The 18,837-nt window shown below is 34.2% G+C and overlaps 1 protein-coding gene across 5 annotated transcripts in view; it reads right to left on the reverse strand.

Annotated features, from left to right (window-relative positions):
- The window catches only part of LRP1B (LDL receptor related protein 1B), a 1,893,223-nt gene that overhangs the window by 121,836 nt on the left and 1,752,550 nt on the right, over positions 1–18,837 (reverse strand). For 4 of the 5 annotated variants that reach the window (XM_037849262.1, XM_037849261.1, XM_037849260.1 and 1 more), the window contains 2 exons: positions 17,353–17,472; positions 15,572–15,813 (listed from right to left, as the gene is read on the reverse strand). In XM_037849262.1, the coding sequence (XP_037705190.1) occupies positions 15,572–15,813; positions 17,353–17,472 (362 nt within the window). Of the gene's footprint in view, positions 1–15,571; positions 15,814–17,352; positions 17,473–18,837 lie in introns of those variants that run through there. The other variant, XM_037849263.1, reaches the window with a different exon arrangement.

Consider the following 18,837-nt stretch of genomic DNA (forward strand, 5'->3'; position numbering starts at 1 on the left):
GTAAAAGAGGCTCATAGTGAATGGATGTTGGCTGGAGGGTGAAAAGCAGAAGTTCCCGATGGGTTTTCATATTATAAACAGGGAATTGATGGAAAGGCATCAAAATCAATCAGGTAAGTACACAATGAGGGAAAACAGAAAACCAATTAATGTTCTGGGAGTGGATGTAGAGTCTGATATGAGAAAACAGGACAGCTAAGACCTTTGTCTCCATAGAGGCTAAAAACAAAACAAAACAAAACAAAACAAACACACCAAACTGAAAGAAGAAGAAAATATAAATTGTACAGTTGTCCCCTTGGCTAGTTCATTAGACAGGCTGATGAACTGCAGGCACTAATAAAATGTGCCATTTTGAAGAGCCTGTAGAAGCATGGGGTGACACTGACAGCAAAAAGGATTGCTCATTTTGTTGCACAAAGTAGAAGACACATTTTGACTTCTTTCTCTAGACAGGTTTTTCCCCTAATAAGCTCTATAAATATAGAACTAACTTTTGGGGGCCTCAGGCCATCTTCTTTGTAGGGATACAGTAGCCAAATGAATGAAACCCTTAGATCCTTCAGAAAAACTGACAGCTTGATTGTAACAAAATTAGAGTTTATTGCTCTAAATTACTAATCCTTTACAGCTGTGGATTGTAAGGTATCTTTTCTAATTCCAGCTTCAGTAAACTAAAAAGGTAAGTCACAGGAGACATGTGTTTTAAATCAAGGAAGGAGGAAAGAGCATGAAAGGGGAGTACAAGCATTCCAATCATGGGAATGCTGTCTTTTAAACCAATATTCCTATAGTAAGCATGTAACTTAAGAAAATATGTTTAATACAAGGATAGCTTCAAGTGATGTCATATATTTTATTTGTTTGTGATTTTTTTCATCTTTGCAGACAATCTGAGAATGGAAAATTCCATTCATTTTAACAAAGTTAATTATCTCATAATGCCATGTTATTAAAACAAACATGTAAAGCCACTCTCAAGAAATTGTGTGTATGTGTGTGTTGGCACATCCCACAGTAAGTGAAAAGGCTATTAATATTATTTCTGGCCCCCAAATACAATATGAATCAGAATAAATTCCCATAAACCCAAAAATGGAAGAAAAATACTAACTACAAAAATTCTAGATATTACTAAGTTCTACTGATTCACAAATGTTATAAAAATATCTAGATATTTAACATTTCAATCAAGAAACTGATTAGACATTAATCAGTTATCAGACATCTAGCTATTTATTATTTCAATCAAGGAAGCAAAGGTGAAATATAAAAATAAACAAGGAAAAGTTATATTTAGAAATAGAATATGTAATAGTTGAAACCTACTTCAGCAATAAAAGTCCTAGATTCTGTTTACAATTATTTTGGAGAACAGACTATTTCAATCCAAATAATTTTAAGGCTACAGTACTCTACTTTAGGACTATGTCAACTTGGCACAAACTCCCATTAAGGGAAAGACAAACCAATAAAAATATGTAATTCTCAAACAATTTCTGAAAAAGACAAAATCTATCTTTAGATACAGATTCAATATTTGTATATAATCTTGTCCCTCACTTTGTTTTTGTTTTTTTTTGTTTCAGCATTCTCAGTTTTCTATAAAATTTACTTCTTCTAATCTTACTCCTTTCCCCCCAGAAAGCAAAAATGACTCCCAAAGACTTTCTTCATGCTATCATATAAACGCTAAATTTGGAGTCAGGAGAACTTGGTTTAAGACCTAGTCCAAGTTTTTCTCTATGAATTATGTGGCCTACATAAAGACTTTCTATGAAATGATTTGTGAGATAACATCAATTTATAAACACTGAATTATGTAACAATTGAGAATAGTGCCCATTCCAGGTAAGCTGGCATTTTATATAGTATGTGTATTGTGCTAATTGTGAATTTTTAGGCATTAGTCAGCAAGTGAAGAATTTGTTGTAGCTTACAAGGGCAACGGTTCACTTTATCCCCCTAGGTGAAAGACATGGAAATAAGGAAGCAAAACATCCTCTAAACATTTCAATTTAAGCATAATATTATCATGAGAATTACGCAAAGCTGCCAGAAAGCAGAGACTGCAAAATCCTAGATTGAGATCTAAATTTAAATTAAAATGAAAAATAAAATTAAGTAGATTCTAACTTTTAAAATTTAGAAGATATCACTTTAAAAATCAAAACCTTTGGATTTTCTTGAAAAATTATAATATATAAGGTAATATATTAAAACTGGGCCAATATTCTAGAATAGCAGAGCCAATCAGCTGCTGCCCCTGATTTAATGGGACATGCATTCTTTAGTTCGCCACTATCACCAGGGTCCCTAATGCTTGTGTCAAACCTGCTTCACTCACTTATTACTTGCTTAGCTGCTTTATTTACATACATTTGTTTGTAACTCATGCCTTTAAGAGGCTAAAGGAGTCGACATTGATAAATCAGGTATCCATCAAAAAGGGGATTAAGACAACAATGAATACATTGGAAAGGAAGAGTCAGAGAAGCTAATATTGGCAGTGGGCCTCCAGAATCACTAGGTAAGAACCTGTGGATAAACAAGAATTTTCAATCTTTTTAGTAGATGTATGTGTACTGTATATTCATAGGATATGTACATGTACACACTCATGTAAAATGGGCTCTTATAGCTCAATGACTCTTATCTAGCAAATTCATTCAGACTGTGAATTTTTCATTTCACTGCTAGCTCATTAAAATGAATCCATCTTTTAGTATCTTATTACTCCCTGGATTAACTAACAATGAAATTGCCAAGTCTAAACAGACAAGTATACTGAAACTGGCATAATAAAGAGTCTACCTTGTGGACTACTTCCTTTACTTCTTCAGATAATAGTCAGTTGTTTGTGAGTCTGTCCCTTCAAGCAGAAAATGTTGGTTCAATTAGACCATTTGGGAGAATTGAAAATACGATATGTAGGGGGAGATCTCCAATGCCTAAATTAAGGCCAAGCTTTAAAATAGTAATAGTAATGGAAGTGGTGTCTTCTTAATAAAAGAGTTTTGTTTCATCGGAATAATTAAGGGAGGAAGAGGGAATAGCATGTATGAAGGTTCTGAAGAGGATAGAAGTTGCATTCTATGAATGGAAATATGCCTATGTCAAAATTTGTGTTTGTAGGCATGTAGGTATCTATCTATAGATAGAAGGAATGTGGAGGGAAAGGAGGCTCTATATCATGAAAGGCCTGTGGACTTGTGATTTGAATATCATGATCAGATTGATATGCTGAGATCACTTGGGCTATGGTGTAGGAAATGGCTTGGGACTAGGGACTAAAAATGTATGCAGGAAACTCAGAGGAGGTTTACTTAATGGACTCCATGGGGCGAGTGGGAAAGTTTAATCCAGGTTGCTGTGTGACAAAAGTGGACAAAAATGGGATCTATCTGGAGATAAAAAAAATTGAAACTTGGGATGAACTGAATACTGAGGATGAGAAGAGTAAGTTGTAAGGGATAACCCTCAAACTCTTGCTTGTTCAATCTGATGGATATTTGGGCCATCCATTGAGATCAAGACAATAATATTAACTGCCACAATGTTCAATGCTGAGCACTTATTGCACACGAGACACTGCGTTACCTACTTTAAATCCATAATATCCTTCAGTGCAAGAGGATGATAAGATGAACGTACAAAAGAAGAACCTGTTCTTTGATGGACCAGCAGAAAAGAAGGCAGGAGCTCAGAAAAAAAAAAGGGTCATTATCAAAGTAAGTTTGTTTCTATATTTTACTGAAGCAACCAGTGTGATCTTTGGAATTAAGTGAAGCAAGAAAAGTTGCACCATGAAATTGAGTGTTCTGCTACATCAAATAGGAGGTCTCTGGCAAAAATTCAGATCTTCAGTAAATCTGTGAATGATGTTCCAACCAGAAGAGCCCCCATTTTCCTCATGATCTTAAGCAAATTATTCACTACCGTACCTTCTGCACAAAATATGGAATTACCTAATTCATACCCAGTAAGATAAATAACTCTACTAATTTTCTTTATATTTGTCTCAAGTATGAGACTTTGTCAATTTTTTTCTGACAGACCTTTTCATCTTAAACTCTTCCTATGAATCAGATTTTCACTGAATATTGAACTAGTTGATATAAGTGCTTTGATTTTGTTCACTTTAAGAACAGTTCTCAGCTTCTCTGCCTCCATTAAACTGAAATGACATGGTGAAAACCACCAAAAAATGAAAATTTTGCAAGTTTGGACACTGGAGTATCGAGATTGTGGACATGGGTGCACTCCTATTTTTTACTATGTACACGTTTGTACTATTTGAATGTTTTGTTAAGTCTGTGCTTTTTACTCTTACAATTAAGTACTTCTGAAGACATGCTTATATATTAAACAAATTTTATTAAAATAACTTTTGAAGGTTTTATTTATATTTATCTACCTGGCCCACATTATGTTTAAATTAGTTTGCAGTATTGAAAGTCAACTGGGGAAACAAAATGGTTTTAAGGCCTATGGAAATGATAAGGAGAGTCCTGTCTCCCTCTTCTTACCACATTGTGAACTTTAAATCCAATGATAATTCACTGAGGTTGAAATTTTCCTAACATGTTATGACTTTATATTGAGGCACTTTAATACATCTCAATTATAAAATAAGTTTCTATAGAAACAGGAAAAGCCTCTAACATACTAACTGCTGGAAACTGGGGAGAAAGTATGACAATAACACTCTGCCAGCTGGACATAACAGTTCAAAGATACTTCTGTAAGAATTATATAAATATTTATTTGCAGATTCATTATCCCACATAAAATTCATATTTTTCATTCAACTTCTATAGCATATATGATGATTTTATTCTTTAGGGCCCTGAGAGAAAGACATACACCCACAATGTGACTATCTGCTCTAGGAAAAAAAAAATTAAGTTGATCTCTGAAAAAATAAACTTTCGTGTAAAACCATATATTTCTTATTACAGCCAGAAAATGTTGTATACTTAGATAATATTTATAATGTATGACATACTTTAATCCCAGGTACACATCAATAGTTCATTATTAAGAAATCTAGCATAGTCACTTCATTACATTAACATAACTGCTCATAAATTAATCTGTAAATGCAATGCAATCCCAATTCAATTCCAATTTATGTGTTTATTCTTCCAAGCATATTCTAAAAAATTCCTAGAATGGCAAATATGCAAGAATATCTAGAGATTCTGAAAGAAAATGAGGATATATTATATGTAACTTGCCCTATGACATACCAAAATATACTATAATGCTAAAATAAATTTTAAAAGTATGTTACTGGTACATATATTGACAAAAGATCAAAAGAATAGAATGGAGACTCCATAAACACTCACATATTTTTGAGACTTTATTATTATAGAACACAATAGGACTGCTTTATCAAAGGAGAATGGCTGACTATTCAATATTTAGGGTACAAGTTAAATCTCTACATTGAACTGTATATACACATGAAATTACAGATAGATCAAAAACTTAAATGTGAAGACTAAAAAAGTACAAAAGTATTAACATAGAAAAGGAAATAGTTCCATAACCATTTTTATTAAAAGAGCTTCCTAGGAAGAAGATGGGGGTGTAGAGAGGAGTGGAAGCTACTTTGTCCCCCTGGAACAACTAATAATCAGGAACAACTAGTAAATAATCTGAAATAACTGCGGGGGGACAAACGTGACTGTCCACTAATTATACACCAGCCTGAATTGGGAGGAATGCCCAAGATCACAGCACAAAATCTGTAAGTAAAAACTGTGGACCTGAGCTGGGAGCTCCCTGCCCCATGGCAGCCCGAGCTGCAAAGCCTCGCAGTGCTAGAGAGCAGCACTCTCCAAGCAAGTGAATATAGCTCAACTGAACTCCAATTGGGGTTTTAATTAACAAACATGGTCTGCTCAAAACAAGATACAAATCCCCAACAAGTAGACAGAGGCTTTTGGTGAAAACTGACCTTGGAGATCTGGAGGGTGGCCGCGGATTCACCCTGAAGGGAGCTTTGTGTCCCTTTTTCAGTTCAGTGGAGAAAGCCTCAGCCATTTTCAGTTCCCAACACTCTGACCCAGACATGGGTGGAGATAGCACAGGCAGAGAGCCCATTCAAATGCCAATGACCTCTCCCTAGGGTTCTATTTTCCCTAAGACGAAAGAGGTGGGGCCCAGTTCTACTACCCACTTTCCATTCAGAACCGGATCCCAGAGCCTGAGGGGAAACAGCTACAGGCCACACATCCTTAAACCAGTCTGGAGTTACAGGCTGACAGGCACCACCTCCTGGGCAGAAAAGCACAGTGACTTGAGGCCCCATATGGTGTACCAATTTTCTAAGACACATACTCAGGGAAACCAGATTCCAAATATTTCCTCCTTCTGGTACCTGAGCCTGTTCTGGTCTGGAAAAACCTGATTGGGGTAACTAAGGAAACCAGATGCCTAGACAACAGAAAACTACAACCTACACTAAGAAAAATGAAGTTATGGCCCAAAGGAACAAACTTACACTTCAACTGAGATACAGGAATTGAAACAACTAACACTAAATCAATTAAACAAGTTTAGGGAAGATATGGCAAAAGAGATGAGGTGTATAATGAAAACACTGGGCATACATAAGGTAGAAATTGAAAATTCAAAAAACCAATTGGCAGGATCTGTGGAAATGAAAGGCACAGCACAAGATATGAAAGACACAATGAAAACATACAACAGCAGATTTCAAGAGGCAGAAGAAAACACTCAGGAACTGGAGAACAGGGTACCTGAAAGCCTGCACACAAAAGAACAGATAGAGAAAAGCATGGAAAAATATGAGCAACGTCTCTGGGAACTTAAGGACAAAACAAAAAGCAGGAATGTACATGTCATTGTCATTGGTGTCCCAGATGGAAAAGAGAAGGGAAAAGGGGCAGAAGCAATAATAGAGGAAATAATCAACCAAAATGTTTCCATCTCTTATGAAAGATATAAAATTATGGATCCAAGAAGCGCAGCGTACCCCAAACAGAATATATGAGGGAGAGCTTAAAATATTCTCTGACAAACAGACAATGACAGAGTTTGTGAAAAAGATACCTGCTCTACAGAAAACACTAAAGGAAACACTGCAGACAGAAAGGAAAAGACAGGAGTGAGAAGTTTGGAACACAGTTTTGGGAGATAATAGCACAGCAATGTAAGTACACTGAACAAAGATGACTGTGAGTATGTTTGAAAGAGGAAAGTTAGGACAATGTGGGACACCAGAACAAAAGATGAAAGATAAAGACTGGGACTGTATAACTCAGTGAAACTTACGGTGCTCAATAATTGTAATAAAAGGTACAAATATGTTTTTACATGAGGTAGAACAAATGAATGTCAACATTGAAAGGTATTAAAAACAGGGTGGGATTGGGGGGAAAATACAATCAATGCAAACTAGAGACTACAATTAACAGAAACATTGTATTATGCTTCCTTTAATTTAACAAAGGCAATATACCAAAGCTGAATGCATATGGTGGGGGGGGGGGGGGCTGGTGAGAAGGGAAGGGTTTGGGACTCCTGGCATTGATGATGTTGTCTGACTCTTTATTCTACTTTAAGTTAATGCTATCTTTCCTTTTGTTGCTTTCTAGCTGTCATGTTTAGTTTTTGTTGTTGTTGTTGTTTTTCTCTCTTCTTTCTTTTTCTTTTGTCTCTCTGCCTTCTTAGACTCTTCCTCCTTCTTTGTGGAAGAAATGGAGATGTCCTTATATAGATAGTGGCAATGGTGCTGAATACATAAATACTTGACTATACAGGGAACCAACGATTGTTTACTTAGGACAGAATATATGGTGTGTGAACAAAACCGTCAAAAAAAAAATGGGTTGATGAAGAAACCTTGAGGGCACTATATTGAGTGAAATAAGACAGACACATACAGACAAATATTGCAGGGTCTCATTGATAAGATCTATTATAATATGTAAACTCATAGACATGAAATATAAGTTACCAGGATATAGAATGAGGCTAAAGAATGGGGAGCGGTTGCTTATTATGAGCAGAATGCTCAACCAGGGTGAACTTAAACCTTTGGAAATGGACAGAGGTGATGGTAGCGTGTTGTGAGAATACCTAACAGTGCTGAATGGTGTGTGAAGATGGTGGAAAGGATAAGCTCAGAGTCATGTATGTCACCAGAGGGAAAGTTGGAGGTTAAAAGAAGGGAATGCATAAAACAGTGAATCTTGTAGTGGACAATGTCCGTGATTAACTATCCAAATATTAGAAATCTCTCTCATGAACTAGAACAAATGTATGACACTATAACTAGAAGTTAATAATAGAGGAGTAGATACGAAAATATATATATAACTATTGCAAACTATGTACCACAGTTAGTAGGATTTTAACATTGTTTCATCAAGAGTAACAAAGGTACTATACCAAAACTATAAATCAATAATGGAGGGGGGTATGGGAGGATTTGAGCTTCCTTTTTTTGTCTTTATTTCTTTTCTGGAGTAATGAAAATGTTCTAAATATTGAAAAAAAAAAAAAACAATTGTTGATGGATGCACAGCAGTATGATGGTACCATGGGCAACTGATTGTACACTTTGGGTCTCTGGATAGTTGTATGGTATGTGAACAATCTCAATAATAAAAAAAGAGTTTCCTAAGTATGATATGAAGTGCACAAGCTTTGAGGGAAATGTGAATTATATTACACTACATAAAATTTGAAATGTTCTATATGGTAGGAATCATCAAAAACAAAGGAAATAGCTTTGAAGCAAATATATAGGTGTGTGGGTGTGTGTGTCTTCCAAAAGCCCAGAATTTACAACATATAACAGTGCATAAAAAGACCTAAGGAAAATAAAACACTTTAAGGAATAAGTGAACATAGGCTATAAATATACCATTGAGAGAAACATAAATTTGAATGGTCAATAAAACATATGAAAAGATATTCGAACCTCATGAATAATAAAGAAATTGTACATCAAAACAAAAAAGTCATTATACAACAAAATGACAACATTTTAAAAGATTATTAATGTTGCAGTGGCAATGGTGTTGGAAAAAGTTCAGGCTCGTATGCTGCAGATAATTTAACAACTTCTAATCTTTTTGAAGGTGATCATGGAGTATCTATTCAAAATTAAGTCTGAATACTCTTTAATCTCATTTCCACTTAGTAGACTGTTGGGACTGTTTAATAAAGGCTCTGGTATGCTTGTGCTCAAAGATATTCATTAAAGCATTATTTACAATAGCAAAACAAAACAAAAAAGAATTATGTTCATCAAAATAAAATTATTTAAATAAACTCTGGTGCATCCATACTATGAATGCAATCATTAAAAGAATGGCACAGATAAATGCAAAGACATGGTAAGATTGTCAAACTTGTTGAGAGAACAGAGCAAGCTGAAGTATAATATTTTGTGATAGTATTCTATTTATGTCTTAAAAAATCTTAGTGATGTACAAATATGATAATTCATGCACAGGTGAATGGATAAGCAGGCCACGTATGGTCATACAACAGTATGCTACTCAGAAAAAAAGGAATGGCTTACTGATACACGTAGCAACATGGATGAATCTCAACATCATCATGCTGAGTGAGAGACCAGGAAAAAAGGTACTTATATGTTTAAAATTTTAGAAAAAGAAAACTAATCTATGACGGAAAGCAGATCAGTGGTTGCCTGGAGATGCCAGGGAGATGGGCAGGGAGGGATTATCAGTGGCTGCCACAAGGGAACATTTGGGGATTATGGATGTGTTATTTTGATTATAGTGATGATCAGAACTTTTCAAAATATATATCTTGTATATATTGGAATATACACACACAGCTTATTATATGTCAATTATGGCTCAATCAAGCTGTTAAAAATGCTATAGATGAACCACTATATCAATTTCTAGAAATACATCAAAATGGCAAAAATATCTGTCTTTTTGGAAATTATTTATAGCAGGGGGAAATACAAAATAGAAAATAAAGGTGATAGATGAGTAAGTTTCATAGCCGTTGAGAACTACTGCTGTAGAACTACTAACTGCTCGCTGATGTCTGCCTCTTTTATGAACCCAAAATTTTTGTCAAGGTCCTTAATAAACCTCTATTTCCAAATTTGATGAACACTTCTTTGACTTCATCTGCTTGATCTTTCAGCAGTACACAGAAATATGACCCAACTTATTTCTCAAAATACTCTTCTCATAGTTTCTGTGACTCTACATTCTTGATATTTCCTAATGCATTGGCTGCTCCATGCTGTCTTTTTATTGGGGTTCGGGGCTTGGCTCTAGCCCTTCCTTACTTCCCATCTACTCTTTCCTTGTAATCAGATTTGGCCTCATTGTTTAAAATATCTCCTATATGCTACTATTCTTTAATTTATATCTCTCACCCAGAGATCTAGGGTCCAGCCTTGATTGTAACACTGACCACATGGCACCTTCACTTGTTTCTCTTAAAGTAACATAATCAAAACAGAACCCACAGTTTACTATTCTCAGTATCCATCAAGTGTGTCATCCAGAAATCTACATCCCAGTCTTGAATCCTTCCTTCCCACAGTTCCCACATTCAATCTATTCGAAAACAATTTGTTATACTTCCATAATTTACACTGGATCTATCCATATCTGTCATCTCTATTAAGACTACCATAGCCCAAGTATCAGCATGTCTAACATGGACCACCACAGTAAGCTTCTAAAACGGACGCTGTCATTTTTTTTTGGATCTTTCCCCATCAAGTCCATTCTCTACATAAGACATAAAATCATTGTCTTAGATATAGAGATAAATAAGAAAATACTACTTTCTTCTTGGCTCAAATGTAACCTCTTCAAATAGGCCATTACTGATCACTGATCACCCTATCCAATAAAAAAAAATTATCATATTTGAGTTTTTCCCTTACTCCATTATTTCCTTCAACACTTATCAAAATTTGAATTTTTATTTATTAATGAACTTATTTGACTTTGTCTTCTTGCCCCAGAATATAAAATCCATGAGGACAAGGCCTCTGGTTCTGTTATCATTATTGTATCCCCAGAATGCAGCACCAAACCTAACATACCATAGGCTTTAAATAAGGCTTTTAGTGTGAATGCATAAACCTTTCCTGGTTCAACTTAAAATGCTATGCAGTCTGATCAATAATTTCCTCAGTACCATTAATTACAGAATCATATCTGTCATATACTCTTACAAGATTATGTCTTAGATTTCTTCTAAAATAATCCTTTAAAAAGGACAGGAAAAGGTTATTAAAATGAACAAAATTATAAGCACGTCCATCTTGAACGTTCTATTTTGCATAAAAGAGAAAATATAACAAAGGATGGTTTTCATATTCACTTCTCAAAATCAGATAGATCAGATGAACCACTTATTTTGCTCAGGAACATTTAGCTATTTAATGCTAAAAATCTAATCTGTACTTTTAAAGTTATTTGCATTTTTCCAAGCATTGACCTATTTTATAGTGTTTACCATCATGTACTTTGCTGTATAGCATTTCATACTAGAAATGACAAACTGCCAGAAAGTATGTACAGTTGTTGCATAATATTATCATATTCTGTTCTGACTACTAAAATTCAAATTCAGAAATCTCATTATACTTTACATATAGATTGATTCATGTCAGTCTTTTAAGTTCTAAATTATGTAATTTTCTTAAAGAAAAAAAATCCATCCATTTTATACAGCCCAGGGGGTCAGAAAATCATAAGCATTTCTAATTATAAATAACTTAGTCTGCATTTGAAATTTAAATTTGCAATCATAATTAGTTTTCCAACTATCTTACATAGATTACAGAATAGTGTTCCCCTCATAACTTACAAAAAAACAGCATATTAAAAATTACCTTCCTTTGGAATGGTCTTCAGTTAAGTTTTCTGAGTAATATTTTTCTTCTGATTTCTGATACAATGTATTCCCTGCCCTTTTCAGGAATGGTAATATTCCAATATATTCAGGATCCATGAATATGCTATTCAGATATCCTACTATCACATACTTAATTCCTTCCATTTGGTTCACTGATAATAAGGTTGTAACTAAAGTATTAATAGTGTGATTTGTGTGTTTCATTTTCCTTCATCTATTGATTCAGGGACAGAAATCAATATGCCATAACCAGCCTAGAAAAAAATCTTGAGTTTTATTTTCCTACGTGTGGGGAAGTCTCAGGTTGGTATCATTTAAAATTTGTGTCAAAACTTAGAAGATGGAATAGGTTGCATGCCCATTATGCTAATGGATGACTAGCTGGTGACTGCTACTTTATATGGCAGAGTTATTCGTAAGTGTAGAGAAGCAATCTTTTAGACACAAGATGGATTTCAGAGGAACAAATGCAAATTGTCTCTGCAATATCTGGATAGACATATACCATGACACACATCTTTTTGGAATCGTAGATTTTTTTTTATCTGTAAGGGATTTCAGAAATCATATAGTTCAGTACTGAAACTGTTGCTCAGATGGGTAAACTGAGACACTGAAAAGTGACACATCTCTTAAGTAAAAATCTAAGTTTTGAGACATTACAGCTCTACAGCTATGGAAAGGTCATTTAATCATCCTAGAACTCACATTTCTCATTAAAGTAGGGTAGTAAGAATGGGTTTATTATGTCTTCATAATATTAACATAACGGGATTACAAAAAGATTTTGAAAGCAAAGGTAATTATGAAATCATTGCTTTCATCAATGCAGCACTGAAGTGGTTTTTATAATGTATTGGCAGGAATTTCTATCGAACGCCTAATGTTTTAGAGCATGATATTAAAACACAGGTTTCGGAGGTTCCAAACTGATAATCATGACTTTCAGTTAGTTATGATGGGCTCCTTGGTAGAAAATGTACTCCTACTGCTACCCACTTCTCTCCCTAGTGAATGCAGTTATTCACGGGTAAGGCTAAGAAGAGGGGAAATTAAAAAAAAAAAAATCCAATTTTGGGCTATTACAAATAAAGCTGTTATAGACATTTGTGCTAAAAAACAAAAACAAGATACAACAGGAAGTCTACAACACAATCTATCATTACCACTAGGTGAGAAACAAAGTTTTGTATCCTATTGGAAGAGGACTAAATCCTATCTTTGTCATTGGTTAAAAAGATTCTATACCACTTAATGATATTAAAGATAAAATATATAAAATATATGCATACAAAATAAACATCAATAATATACACATAAAATATATATCTACATATATTTGTGTACATATAAGAATTATAAATTAGTTAACAAATATTAAAGGAATATGGCTTTACATTCTGTTCACTTAGGGGGCACTGTACATTTTCAATCTCTTCAAGGGCAAAAGTAGATAAAATTAATTTCTAATCAGAAATTAATGAAAGATGTGAGTATTTTAGAAACTATAAAAGAATTGTCATGACAAGGGTCAGTTGAAAATAAATTTTAATGGGATCGTGTAGAAGGAAATAAGAACATCTTGTTAATCATCAAATTACCGCCATCATCATCGTCATCAGCCTCATCACTATACTGTTAATAGCAAGCATCTGCAAAGCCTTAACTACATGCCAAGAACTGTTTTAAATACTTTTAAAACATATTTATCTATTTAATCCTCAAACCCTCATAAAGTAGTACTGTTAATAGTCTTCATCTTTGAAGATGAGGAAAGCGAAGTACAGAAAACCTAAGAGAGTAAGTGGCAAACGTAAGACTCTAACTCAGGCAGTCTAATTCCTTAGTATATATACTCTTTACCACTTCATTAACTATGGAAGGAATGGTACCATGGGAGCAATGTTTTTGCAAAGACTTCTTGAGAGATCAAGAAGAGTAAAGCTAACCAGGACTCTGAATCAGCCTTTTGAGCTGGCACACAGAGGGGAGATTATACATGAGTGAAGACAGAAAGATTTGCTAATTTTCATTGCTTTGGGCTACAACAGTTCTTGAAACAATTAAAGCTATTATATAGCACTGTGTTTGGGGGAGCAGGGTTGAAGAAACAGCTCTGATATATATGGACTTTTACTTAGGGTTAGTTCAATTTAAATCTGAATTTAACAACTAATATTTCTCCTTTTAAGACTAGCTTATTATCTACTACTGATAAAAATAAAAGATATTTCAGCTTTGTATCAATTGTTATTCAAGTAATTCAAATCTTTACAGCAGACGTCACTGCAAAAAAGTAGTGAGGACTTCTAGATAGGGTAACTTCTTTTTAAATACATATCAAATTACATCCTGCTGTGACAGAACTTGCCTTTTTGGTTGTGTGGGAACGGGCCAGGCTCCAAAAATATAATGTATCTATCCATCTATCATTTTCCTCCCAGGTTACTTCAAAACATACAATATAGAATAAATTAGCATGTCCTAAACAAAAGGGATTGTCCTAGTTTGCTAATGCTGCAGAATGCAAAACACCAGAGATGGATAGGCTTTTATAAAACGGGGGTTTATTTCACTACACAGTTACAGTCTTAAGGCCACAAAGCATCCAAGGTAACACGTCAGCAATCGGGTACTTTCACCGGAGGATGGCCAATGGAGTCCGGAAAACCTCTGCTAGCTAGGAAGGCAGCTGGCATCTGCTCCAAAGCTCCAGCCTCAAAACGGCTTTCTCCCAGGACGTTCCTTTCTAGCAAGCTTGCTTCTCTTCAAAACATCACTCACAGCTGCACTGAGTTCCATCTCTTTGAGTCAGCATGTTTATATGGCTCCACTGATCAAGGCCCACCCTGAATGGGTGGGGCCATGCCTCAATGGAAATATCCTATCATCTACAGTTGGGTGGGGCGCATCTCCATGCAAAAACCTAATTCAAACATTCCAACTTAATCCCCACTATTCTGTTTGCCCCACAAGATTGCATCAAAGAATATGGCTTTTTCTGGGAGACATAATACATTCAAACCGGCATAGGGATAGTACACAATGACAAATCTAAACAAATAGCCTAGTTCATTTTTCTCAAAAGGAATAACCATGATAATCAAGATATCCATCATACACTAGTAAAGAATATTTCTCTTTTGTGGATGTTCCCTGAAATACAGTTATCAGAAGCTGGGAGAAATGATTACACTATTGAGTTGATCTCTTTCCTTAGACGAGAAGTACATTTTTGATATTGTTTAAAATGAAACGATTTCCCCTGGTATTTTTGACAGTTTACATTCTAATCTAAAAACAAATGAAGGTGCCCAATCACATCTCATGATGACAAAGACCCATGGTGATAATTAATATATTGGAAAGCACTATAAAACATAAAATATTCTAGAAATGTTAGGTATTATTCATTATATTTTATACAACTAAGGCAATTCCATTCAAACAAAGCCAAAATCATGCAATTAAAATAATTTATGAGCAGCTACAGAGAGTAAATGAGTAGGGAAATGTTTGTTTCTAGATAAGGACAATATTGGAAAGAATGATTGGCTACAGTAATTACTTCCTAGAGTCAAATATTGTGATAGATTTTAAAAAAAGAAAACAAGGTTAGTTAGGTATGAGCCTTCAAATATTCAATTATTTATTTACTTACAATCAAGCCACTGTTCGTTTGCCTTTTTTCTCTGCCATGGATCCTTCTGTAGAAAATTCCGCCTGGATTAAACTGAGTACTCCAAATAATCATATCTCTTTGATAATATACATCCATTCCTGTTATTCTTGAATTATGTTCAATATGAGAAATTTGTTGATGATCGCCACTGTAGTTGAATGGATATATAAAACCCAGGATATCAGTGTCATTAGCAATGTAGAGAACTTGATCTTCAGAGCCTGGAGATTATTACAATGAAATACAAAAATAAAGTAAATTTCAACTAATGTATATGTAGTCATTGTACTTGTAAATTACTTTGAATTTTTATTCTAACACACTATCTTGCTCAACAAAAACAACCAACTTTCTCACTTTCTCAGGACTTACGATTTCAAATTCCCATTTACCTAAATATTTCTAATAGTCATTGATGTAGGTTTCCTAGTGCAAAGTGGTTAGAAAATTAGGGATTTGTAGATGTTATTTTTATGGAGAGAGTGTATTATTCAATAAATGGCTATACACTATGTTCTAATGCATTGATTAACAAAATACAGATGCTATATTGTGAAATCATTGAGCCTCAAAAGCTTCTGAGAATTTTATGTATCTGAGTGATCATTACAATAGGCTAAGATGAAAATTAAGATATATTGAGTCTTCTTTTTACAGTATTTATATATCATAAATGCTATTTTATTCCTATTATATAAAATAGATCAGGATTTATTATATTAGAGTGTCATAACAATAAATGGAACTCTCTATCCAGAATTTTGATTACTACAATACAGTATTGATGCCATTTTCATACTGAGACAAGTAAAACCTCAAAGCAAATCCTGAAAACATTAATGAAATTTGGAGTTATTAAAGAAAGATTGAATTGTTACTTCAGTCTCTGCAAAATTTATATTTTTATATTTTCAAATAAGGTATATTTCAACTCTTTAGTCTTAATAGCTCTCTCTTAGCAAATACCTACTATGTGGCAGGCACTGCGTTAAGCCTTTCACAATTCATCTCCATTTCTTACAACAACCATGGCAAGGAGTATGAGTATCTCCACTTTACAGATGAGAAATCAAGGCTCAGAAAGTTTCATAAGTTCCCCAAAGCCACACAACTGGAAAGTTACAATGGTGGGATTCAAGTACAAGTACATCTGACCCACACCCAATCCACAATACTATGCTGTTTTCCTCTTCTAATAACACTGATTAACAAGTCCAATCATACACTGTAGTTAGCAAAAAGTTACAATATCATTTTAGTAAAAACACATGAGCATTAGAATACAAATCTAAAACAAGTCCAAAACCCATAACTTTCATTTAATTATAAATATATATAAATTATCAGCATGATTGTTTCAAAATCTTTGAAATCCTTTTTCAAAATTCCATCCTCTTTATCATGCTAAGATTGAACATTTCATTTTTATTTGAGTGGCTTAATAGTTTCTCATATATACACTGAGAAAGATACTTTATATTTTGACTATGACACTGGCTTTTAAACTTTCACCCCTTTCAACAAGTTGTTTCAAACACAAAGTGGTTTTAACAGTACCTGTGTATGTGAGAGTAATTTCTATTAACCATCTCAGTTCAGATTAATTAAGAATGATAATCCAACCGGCCAAAGTAATTAGCATTAAAATAGATTTATTTTATATTATCAGGAATGAAGCAATGGCTAAAATGCAATATGATTTTTTTCCCATAAGTTTAAAGCAAAATTATAATACATTTGAAAGTAGATCATAAGCTTACCTTTTGCTATGCAAGTGCTATTTCTTTCTTGGAAATTCTGGTCACACACACATTTATATGATCCTTCCATATTAATACATTGCTGGGAACATGTGCCAAACACCAAGCATTCATTAAGGTCTATAAAAGAAAGAGCTCAAAATAGCATCCTCATATCCCCAGTTAGCACTTCCATTCTTTACAAATTTCAAAAAGTCCAATTTTGTTTTCTTCCTTCAAGACATTATTCCTATTTCTTTCATTATCCTTTTAAACTCTTAAATTTGTGACATGCTGTGTGTTATCTTTAGGTCAAACTAAATTTTTACAATCATATCACTATAATCATACATCGATTGTTTGACATTGCTTGTTCATCCACTTAAAACATTAAAACATCCATTTCATATTGTCTAGTATTTTCATTCAAAAAAGCATCACTTGAAGTTTAAGTCTGCTTCTGATCACCTACTTCCATATCTTTACCCATGTAAAGTGTATGCTATTCCTTTGTCCTATAATTGTTCTTGTACACCTTTACCTAAAGAATGTCTATGCATCTTTCAAGATCCACTTGAAGTGAAGGTTTCCTTGGTCTCCACCAGTGTAGAGCAGTGACTATCTCCTTAGCTTCTCCACTCTCTGCTCTCGTGCTCTTTCCCTCTTATAGCATGGCTCACACAATAAAACGCATGGCTCACACAATATAACACATATGTGACTATAAATTCATTTCTTCTTGATTGTCAATCAGATTGACAATCCCCTTCCCGACTGTCAGAGCCTTGAAAGCAAAAATTATGATTTACCCAGTTTTCATTTCCAGTATTTTCACAATGCTTGGAAGAGAATGTCGATATACATGCACCTCTAACACACTTCCAGCTTCATATGTTTGAAGTGACTATGTAACAAGAAGGGCTGTTTTGAGGCCATGTGAATAAAAATTAGAAGGAAAGAAACCTGAAAGACTATATATAAATAAATACATATAAATCATTAGCACTAGGCAATATTCTGTGACTTGCCGCATGCCGCTGATTTTAATGACTTCAGCAGGGCTATGACTGAGGTCATGTGATTCTGGTGAATTATGTATTTTCTGTCTCTGTTCATCCTCTATTTTATCCCTCAGTCAGCATAATCTCTCTGCTCCTTTAGCACCCATTGTGGCCCTAATTATATAATAAAACAGCGAGATAAGTCCTTTACTCCTTGGATTAGAATACTTAAGGATAAACACATTACTAATAATAATCTTCTGCTTTGCTCTCAACAGTGTTTCAGGTGCTCAGTGGTGGTAATAAGGACTTTCCAGCGACACTTTAAAATGACAGTGCCATGGCTAAAACTCATATCTTCTGAGTCTTTTGTCTCTGAGACCTTGCCCAAGAAAAATTCATCACTCATGATAACCCATTTCTGTTTCTTATTGAAATTTAGGATAAAAAGAAAAGTTTTACTTGTTTTTAACTAATATTATACCAGAGATAAAGTGAAATTTGT

Source organism: Choloepus didactylus, chromosome 9 (assembly GCF_015220235.1).
Source record: "Choloepus didactylus isolate mChoDid1 chromosome 9, mChoDid1.pri, whole genome shotgun sequence".
Taxonomy (NCBI): domain Eukaryota; kingdom Metazoa; phylum Chordata; class Mammalia; order Pilosa; family Megalonychidae; genus Choloepus; species Choloepus didactylus.